Raw genomic sequence first — 9,567 nt, forward strand, 5'->3', positions numbered from 1 at the left:
ATAGTCACAAGATGTGCTGTACAGAAAGACAAATTAGGAGTTTGCCTAAGATAAAATGTGTCTTTTTTTTCTGTTGAGATTTGTGGACCTTTATTCCTTCTGCGTGAATGTGGCCAATGAGGTCAATATTTTTGCCATTTGCTTTTTAATTGTTTCATGTAAATCCTCCATATTTTGTGTGCTAATTAAGTTTCTGCTGCTCTTTTCTCAGTTGTGACGGTATTGTTGGAGCATTGCTTGGACATGTAAAGACATGTTTGACACCATTAAGTGTCTGTTCAAACCCAAGAAACGATTTGGAGACTTGATTGACCTCGAAAGGCGAAACAGATCCAGGTGAACAGGACAGGTTAAAAAAACAAAAACGTGTTGAAGAAATGAAGGTGCAATATATATCATTACCACAATATATCAATCAGTTGCACACACTGTACACTGTATAGGCCTTTAAGCACCCTTTGACAGTTAATGCACGTTTACATCAAGTCCGCAACACAGAGGCTCCACCAGTTGAGGGAGTGTCATCATGCATTGACGTGACTGCAGTTATCAATGTGTCATTTAGAATCTCCAGGTGAGAAAAATACTACTTCCATTTTTTTTTTGTCATATAGCTGTTCACTTATCTTAACAGTTTGGTGCACGTTGCTCCATTTAGGGCTGTGCAGTAATTCATGCAGCAGGTTGGAAACTTTTCATAAACAAGCTCGTGTATCGGGGGGAGGGGGTAAGAATGCCGCTCTATATACAAAAACACTCCCTCGTCCCATTGCTCCTTCCATTCGCCGTGTGAGCACATGTGAACTGCTTAATCACTATGGTAAGAACCATATTTTTTAATATATTCATTTTATTTAATTTTTTTTTTTATTGAATAGGATAAATCCTCGATAGCAGCAGTGCGGAGAGTATTTATGGAAGTCATGTGGCCGAGAAGAGGAAACATATGTTGATTGAGTCAGCGTATTTATTCATAAATTGAGTGTGTGACTAAATCACGCGGTAAATATTTTAAGACTTTGAAAGTGAACTGAAAAATCTAAATATGCCTTGTCAGCACTTGTTTTGTGACAGTTATATTGGCCACAATGCAAACGATGATTCAGTCGTATACAAGAAGCTTGGTACCAAGTTTCTTGGAGCATGATGTAAGACAACTGGACTGTACCATTTTTATCTGGTTGCGGTTACTAAGTTACTAAAACCAGCACGTGGCTTCTTCAGTTTGGTTACCAATTGGTCCATTTGTCAGTTAGGAGGTAACTTTACGACTCTCGGAAACTGACACTCAAATTTTAAGAATATGACCGTTGGTATTTTCAGGTGGAAGGTTTGATCGGAACAATTGTGACATCAAAAAGAGAAAATTCATTCCAACAAAATTACAGAAATGGTGGAGCGCTGTATTTGCGCTTGGTTGTCTGTGCCTGTTTAGTAGGCTAATAGCGGTTGGTTGTTTTCACATTCTTTTCTGTGAAACCTACCTTGAGCTATTGGCTGAAAAACCCACCTATTCGCTGTGTATTTTTGTGCTCTTACTGTAACACAACAACAAGATGGGGCCGAAGCCCTGGCTAATTGCAAAGTGGTCTTTGGCGTAAGAAAAGATGCTAAAGTAATATCTCTCGAGTGTTTCCTGGGGAAAAGCGAAGTTGAGCCTGGGTTGTCAGCAGAGGTTACAGAGCTTCTTCGTCATATGTTTATGTTTTTACGCCGCTGAATGGCTATTAAAAGGCTCAAGCAAGCAACAAAGGTCTTGTTATTGCTTGACAATTGCTAATTTTACGAGTTGCAAAGCGGCGAAATACACGCCATCGTACTCGCCCTTCCCGTGCATTTTTTCAAAATCAAATCAACAGTAAGCCATTTTATTTTGCAAGTAATGTAAGATGAGTTTTAAATTGTATTAGTGTTTTGGGATTGTAGTTTGTGTTATATCTATAGTTCAAAACATTAATACAGGCTATCGTCGACATTTTTAGGTGCATTCAGATACTTTTTTTTTTGGGGGGGTTCAGGCCTATCGTCGCAATAGTGGAGGATTTTTCTGTATAGTAAAACAATTTCATGTGTTTTGTTGTCGGGAAGACTATGGAGCCAATGACGCTTGAGGCGGCGGCTGCTCATCGGTCTGAAAACGGCAGCTTTTCAAACACTCTCATGTCGACGGACTTCGTCACGCTCCGCGCCATCGTTCCTCCGTACATCATCGCCGTGTCCGTGGCGGGCCTCGCCTTGAACGGCTTCGTCCTGTGCGTTTTCCTCGCTCACAAGGATCGCCTGACCGTGGCTGAGGTCTACCTGGGGAACTTGGCTCTGGCCGACTTCGCGCTCCTATGCGGCCTCCCCTTCTGGGCCGCCAACATCCTCAACGGCTTCGACTGGCAGTACGGCGACGCCTTGTGCAAGTTGGTCAACGGCGTCATGATGGTGAACCTCTACACCAGCGTCTACACTTTGGTCATGATCAGCGTCGACCGCTACTTGGCGATCGTGATGACCATGCAAGCGAGGTGGCTGCGACGAACGCGGCACGCCAAGATCATCTGCGTGCTCCTCTGGCTTTTCGGGCTCTCGCTCAGCATGCCGACCACGCTGCACAGGAAGGTGATGTACTTTGAAGAATTCCAGATGACATCCTGCGTGCTGGACTACAGCCACGGCAGCTCGTGGAAGTTAGCCAACCAGGCCCTGCTGAATGCCGCTGGCTTCGTCGTCCCTGGTCTGGTGATCGTCTTCTGTAGCAGGGCTATCGTTAAGGCTTTGGGACAGAGGAAGGAGAGCGTCGGCCTTCGGGATGTTAATGACGCGAAGGCCTCTGTGCTGTTGTACGCCATCACTCTGCTGTTCATCCTGTGCTGGGGGCCCTACCAGGTCTTCACCTTCCTTGACACGCTCTGCGACACCCACGTGCTGGACGTCACGGCGTGGTCCCACGCTCTGGACGTCGGGGGGCAGATCTCGGCCTATCTCGGCATCCTCAACAGCGCCCTCAACCCTGTGCTCTACGTCCTCGCCGGGCAGTACTTCAGGAAGAAAGTTAGCGCCATTTATCGGACGGCTCTGCGACATCGCAGACGATCGGACAAGACCACCTATCAGCGCTCTGTCGTCTCCACTTACATTCACAGACCTGAGCAGATTAAGCCTGTTGTCATATAGGAAGATTATGATGTTTATATGGTATGGTAATATAAACTGTATGTAAGATATGATGGAATATCATATAATAGCATAATATGGTTTAATATGGTATGATGTATAGCAGGGGTGTCAAAATCGGCCCGTCAGGATTTTTTGTTGCTAATTTGTCCACCGGAGGGCGCACTCACAAGCACTTTAAACGACCACTTACCACTTAAATGATATTCAGAAATCAGATCTTCCTCAGGATTTGACGCCTGATATTGATGCACTTGTGAAGGATAAAAAGATGCCAAGTTTCAGGAGCAAAGTCAGCCTACTTATAAAATGCTGTGCTAACTTTGAACTCTGAAGAATACTGTTCTGTGAAAATGAATACCTCCTGTTGAAATATTTTAAGAGACTGAATATTGCCCAATATCTGTTAACAGCTTCAATTCAAATCAGGTTTTTTTTGTTTTTTTTTTCATGCACTGCCACAACTTGTGTGTATTTTTATGTATACATTTTGAAGGCGGATGGAGTCGCGGGACAACTGCACCCTCATTTTGAAAAGTTCCCACTTCAGTTTGTATGGTATGATGAGTTAGTTGAGGTTGTCAAGATTTCCCGACGGATGTGAAAGTTTATGAAAATGATTTATAGATCATAAGTTGTTTTATAAAAGGTACATACAGTATACAGATCCACTGTGGTCTGTAAGTTGCACGTGTAAATGAAAACACTGATCCATAGCATTGTTGAAATTGCACTAGTTCTAAATAAATTTCAGATTACTGATATGATTTGAAACAAGATAATAATCAATGTGAATGTTTTTACATTTTTAAAACGTACTTGTAATTATTTACACCCCCAAAAAGTGGACATTTTGCAATTGTTGGCATTTACAGCTTATTAGGCCACGATTACTTGTCCGGCCCTCTTGAGAGCAAATTGGGGTGAATGAATGTGAACTAAAATGGGTTTGACAGCCCTGATTAATTGTACGGTATTATATGATATATGGCATATGTTTTGTATGGCGCAGTACAGTTCTTCACTGCTGCATGTGTATGCTGTGCAGCACTTTGACCACTTGGGTGCGCTGCAATCTTGCACCGAGCACAAAGCGTAGAAAAAGTCTGGCCAGTGACTTGCATCGGCGACATGTCACCGAGTTAAAAAAATGAAAAATAAATAAATAAACTTGTCACCGAGTATGACATAAAGTCACGATGCAATGCAATGTAACGTAACGTCCAAAATCGACCATGTATATATGTAAGGGATATTTTCACAGAAATATCGCAATATATATATATATAATACAGACAGCAGAAAAACTTGGGCCCAATCCATACAGAAACAGAGCCGATTTTTTTATTCTCATTTTTTTTTTAAGTTTCTTGTAAACATGGAATTGTTTCAGGAAATGTGTGTCTACACACACACACAAAAGAAAACGCTGAAACATTGTAGCGTATATGCCAGGCCTGAAGTGGCACTGTAACGCTGCCACAAAAGTCCCCAGAACAGAGAATAAGAAGCCTTAGCGAGTTAGCGTTCTACAACAACATTTTCACAACAATGGCGAGGAATGCGAAGCGAGCAACAAAGGCTACATTTGTATGGACTGACGACGTACAACAGCTTGTTTTGGAACGAAAGCCCAGATAACCGACAAGGTAAACGACTTCTAACAAAGTAATCCACCATTATTGTCTTAAATGTTGGCGGTGTTCGCGCACAGTCACGCGAGAACTGGTGCGACTACGTCATCGTCTCAAGAAAGTTATGTATTCGTGCACTTACGGATTCATGTTAACCGTTTTTTTTTGTCTTAAATATTATTTTGTGGCTCCCAAAACGCCGCCTCCGCGTGGACGCAATGTCAAAATGATAAAAAAAAAAAAATACACGGTACGTATTTTGATGTGGGCGAGGCCTTTGAGTGAAATGCAAATCTAGTGTGTATTGAAATGAGTGAGGGTCCCGGAACACTCCAGGTTGTTGGGGACAAGTGATAGTTACACACAAGTTGAGAGTTTTTTTCCTAGACGAATTTGGAAATGAGGATCTATTGGAGCAACAGGTACAGCAATGATCACATCGCTTCTTGTACTTAATTGAAATCAGCCATGTTGATATCTGAAGTAAGTAAAATAAAAACAATTCTATTAATCTCTTAGTTAAGATAAATAAGGATGTTAACCACATCAGCTTTAAACAGGACGGGGCCTGCTTTCTTGTCACAACACTTGAAAAAGGATTGACTAATGCACACGAGAACTGTTGGGGGTGTATTTTGTTGAATCGTTACATTAGTGGTTAATGCAATCAAGCAATTAGATAAGTAAAAGGGCGGACGGAACCAGAGTGGCCTGAAAAATGTCTACACATAATTTCGAGAGTGGCGCCGTCTAGTGGACATTTATATGAATGGCCTTTTGTCAAATAAACTGGATCCAATAAATAAAGTGTAAGCCATTGAGCCTCGGGCCGTCTTCTATTTATTTTTTTTACCCTTTTATCTTGTCTGTGGCCATTTTTGGCCACGGACAGACATAGTCTGTAATTTTTCTTTTTTTTCCTTTTTTCCCCCCTCATTTTACTGAATAAAATCTGTTCTTGTAATGGTTATATGACAATTATTTTTCAGCCCTTCAAATTCCAATTTATTTGCACAATGTGCAACTTGGAAAACTACCTTGTATATCTCTGTATTCTCAGTAGGCCTACTGCCTATTTTTCTTATATTGTTAATAGTTTTTAAAATTCCCTTTAATTGCTGTTCTTGTATTTGTTTTGTTATTTTCACTTTGTTGGCTGCCAGCCAGTGGCGGTTCTAGGAAGTTCCAAGCGGGGCCGGGCAGTGCCCCCTGAACATTGTGCCTGAAAACATGAAACAAAATGAAAACCAACAGGTGAGTAAAACACAGACAACTATTTTTACGGGGAAACGCAAAATACGTCTAACATTACGTTTGACACGTAATTACCACATGTATAAAATGCCACTAGGCATGTCGGGAAGTCTGCATCCAATTCTCCAGGCACTACAGTGCGTACTGTGAATATGAAATTATTATTGCACCGACGCCAAAGGCCGCGCTAATGCATGTCGTTCAAGTTCCATATTCTAGTGGGATCCTTTAGTGCGTTTTGGTGAAAACTCTACCACAAACTTGCCATTCACCACCTAGCAAGAGGCAATCAGAACCACGAAAAAGTTACTACGAACTACAGTATAAAGGACATACTTCTGGTCAAAAATGGTTGTTTGTCAACTTCATGGAATATAATAGCAACCTGGCAGAGCAGGCGTTAATGTCATCTCGAGTTAATTGCATGCTTCTGGCTGACGTTGGTTCACCTTAGCACAAGACAAAACCAAGCAAGACCGCTTCAGTAGCCTATTAATATAAATGTTATTTATATAGGTCTAATGTGTTGCTAAAATGTTATGTATTCCTCTCCACTGCTGTTTGTTGTCTTCAAAAATAGGAATATGTCATTCATAGAAGTTGTCGAGTTTCAGCTAATTTACAATCTGGTCAGGCTTTAGAATAGAGTGAAATAATGAATATATATATATTTTTTAAATACCATTAATAAATCAGCTTAGACAGGGTGTGTGTGCGTGCATGTGTTTAAAACTAAATCTGCCTACCTACCAACCAATTTTTTGGGGGTGTAATGGTGATTATTGCTGCTGTGACAATCTAATTTCCCTCATGGAATGAATTAAAATATCTAACCTAATTGATATATTTAAAAAGCTGATGTTGAAAATTACAAAATCAGACAAATCCCCACACTTGGGAAGTTCCATTACATTTGCATTACCAGAGCTAAAATAGTTCATAAAAAGAAAGCAGGGTGGACACAAATGGCCAACATAGAGTCTAGAGGGTAAATGTTCCTTTTTTTCTTTTATACCTGGATGTAAACAAACATAATTTATACCCTCGGCATTACACGTGTGACACTTCCTCACGAGAAAAGGCCCCGTTGTGGAGCATGTGCTGTGCCATGTGAGCGCTCCCTCCTCCTTTCCCTTTTTCCATCTAGCCATCCGTTTCACATAATGTGCTTCACCTCAATAACGGCAAAAGAACCTGCATCAGCACAACCTGGTGGCCCCCAGTCTCCATGTTTCAGTCTTTGTCACCTTTCTCTGTCCTTGGCTCTTCTGCACACATCCATCTTGTGGAGATAGAGATAAGTGAGGATCAATAGGTTTTTGTCTTTCTGATAAATGAAGTGTTTATCTTCACAGGTGACCATGATCTGTCTATTGAAATGCATCTTATTTAAGGTAACAATGATGGGCAAAAAGTATGGCTGAAAATTTTTTAAAAAAAAACAAAAAAACAGATGGGCAAATATAGCAAGCAGGAGGCATGCGATGACAAAATTACATAATACAAACTAATAATAGCATCACTCAGTTTTATGCATAGCATCAGCTTTTATATTACGTTGCGTTTACCTTTTGTGATTCGTGACTAAATTCTCTTTCATAATTTTATTTTGTCACAAATAGGCTTTTGTCATTCACATTTTCAAGAAATGTATTTTAAAAAATCCCACACAGTTTGAAATGATTTGTTTTTAACAATTGTTTTAAAGTAGTATATGTTTCATAGTGTTACAGTTTTTCCTCAGTTGCTTCGGTACATTTCTCAAATCATCCTCGACATTTGCAAAACGGTGAATGCATTTCTCGAAACAAATCGTACAAAAAGCAAAACACCATTAATCTCCTTTCTCAAAATGGTGTCTTTCTCATAATCAGTTCATCTTTTAAAAGTATATCTGTGTCAATGAACATGTCAGTGCCAGCAGAATGACAAGTCATTGTATACGGATAAGACAAATTGCTTATAGTGTATAATTGTGTACGCTCGAAGAATGTTCTGATGTAAAGTATAGCTAGTTTTCTTTTAGAACAATTGTTTTAAATTGTAAGTTACATCTTAGTGTATGTGGGAGATGATTCTCATTTACGGTCATACTGTTTGTACTGTAACTTGTTGACAGACCATCTCATTGCGCAACACAAAGGATGGTATAGTATTATTAAAACCCAATATTATGACGCCTATTTTGTTACGATGCCCTCTCCTGTAGGGCTTTGATGTATAGAACTACAGCAAATTAACTCATTCACTGCCAGCCTTCCCAGTTAACATGGGTATTTGACTTCTAAAGCCGTCAATGGCAGTGAATGTGTTAATAGGACACGCTCAAGCTCTTCTGTAGAATTTGATGTGAAGCATGCTGAGCTCCTGCAGGCCATCGTCTCACACTTGCTTCCTCAGCATGTTCACACCTCTTCTTCCTCCTGCTGCTGCTGCTTCTTCTTGTGCTCACAGATGAGAGGGAGGGGTAGCTAACACTTTTTACCTACAGTAATATACGGTAAATAATATATCACATAGAGGGAAGCACGGTGAGTTAGCTACCTCACAGTTCCCTGAGGTTCTGGATTCGAATCATGGCTCCGGGATCTATGTGGAGTTTACGTGTCCTCCCCATGCTTGCGATGGTTTTATCCGGGTACTTCCTCCCACATTTAAAAAAACAAAACAAAAGAACACGTATGCTGGGTTCATTAAAGACTCTTATATTAAGGCTTAAGTTTGAACGCGCTAATGAGGACAAGCACTGTACAAAATGGATGGTCATATCAAGTGTAAAAAGGAGTTAACAATTGTTTAAAAAATAAAAATAAATAAAAAAATAAGTGCTAATGTGGCGACTCTTCACCTACATTTCATTGTATATTTTTCATGTTGTTCTCTGTAAAAAGTGTCATAAGAAGCCGAAGAAAAAGCGAAGCATGCAGATAGTCCTTTGATGATCGTTGAGCGGAGGTCACGTGATTTTTGGAGGCGTCTTTTCCTCCGATGTTTTGCTGTAATTTTAAATTCTACGGCTTCAGGGGATCACAAGTCTTTTGTACAATTTTTAATTGTTGCATAATTGTAAAATGTTGATCACTATTTAAAAAAAAAACTCAACTGCAGTGTAGGATCAAATTCTCAATGACTATGCTTCTTTAGGCTACTCTGTCTTTTGAAGTAAGTTTTGCAAAAAAGTCCCCAACAAAACTAATTGTCTATGCGTATTAATATGAATTTTTTAACTTAAATTATTTTTTTTTTGTCTACAGGGTGATTGAAAAGTAACTCCCTATTTTAAAATACTCATTTATTCATATTCATTCATATTCATTTTTCTAAATTTTTTGTGTGTACGTTCCATGATGTATGGTAATTAAATCTATGTTATTGTTTTCTTTTCAGATCGATTATTTTGTTTAAAAGTTGAAAGCCCTACAAAAATGGCTGGATTGTGTGATTCCATCCCACAAGAGTTCCTTGTGAAATCCGTTAATGTGGTTCCCAGGTGGCTTGAGAAACTGGTGGCTAATGC

General features: G+C 40.0%; 2 protein-coding genes across 10 annotated transcripts in view; both read left to right on the forward strand.

The window, feature by feature from the left end:
* Nucleotides 1–27: 27 nt before the first annotated feature.
* bdkrb1 (bradykinin receptor B1) lies at nucleotides 28–4,374 on the forward strand. Of its 3 annotated transcripts, XM_061795182.1 has the most exons (3): nucleotides 28–121; nucleotides 212–336; nucleotides 2,089–4,374. In XM_061795182.1, exon 3 carries the CDS (start codon nucleotides 2,092–2,094, stop codon nucleotides 3,160–3,162), a length of 1,071 nt encoding a protein of 356 aa, XP_061651166.1. In that variant the 5' UTR covers nucleotides 28–121; nucleotides 212–336; nucleotides 2,089–2,091; the 3' UTR covers nucleotides 3,163–4,374. The 3 variants fall into 3 exon arrangements, with proteins under 3 accessions (XP_061651166.1, XP_061651168.1, XP_061651165.1); XM_061795184.1 differs by having other exon boundaries at nucleotides 36–336; XM_061795181.1 differs by lacking the exons at nucleotides 28–121; nucleotides 212–336 and adding an exon at nucleotides 776–820 and having other exon boundaries at nucleotides 2,089–4,372.
* Nucleotides 4,375–4,617: 243 nt separating this feature from the next.
* Nucleotides 4,618–9,567, forward strand: part of spata7 (spermatogenesis associated 7) — a 38,220-nt gene continuing 33,270 nt past the window's right edge. For 3 of the 7 annotated variants that reach the window (XM_061796153.1, XM_061796156.1, XM_061796160.1), the window contains exons 1-2: nucleotides 4,618–4,811; nucleotides 5,960–6,050. The gene's annotated coding sequence lies outside the window, so the exon portion shown is untranslated. Of the gene's footprint in view, nucleotides 4,812–4,875; nucleotides 5,047–5,069; nucleotides 5,280–5,959; nucleotides 6,051–9,567 lie in introns of those variants that run through there. The other 4 variants (XM_061796158.1, XM_061796159.1, XM_061796157.1 and 1 more) reach the window with 4 other exon arrangements.

Source organism: Phyllopteryx taeniolatus, chromosome 13, assembly GCF_024500385.1.
Source record: "Phyllopteryx taeniolatus isolate TA_2022b chromosome 13, UOR_Ptae_1.2, whole genome shotgun sequence".
Lineage (NCBI taxonomy): Eukaryota > Metazoa > Chordata > Actinopteri > Syngnathiformes > Syngnathidae > Phyllopteryx > Phyllopteryx taeniolatus.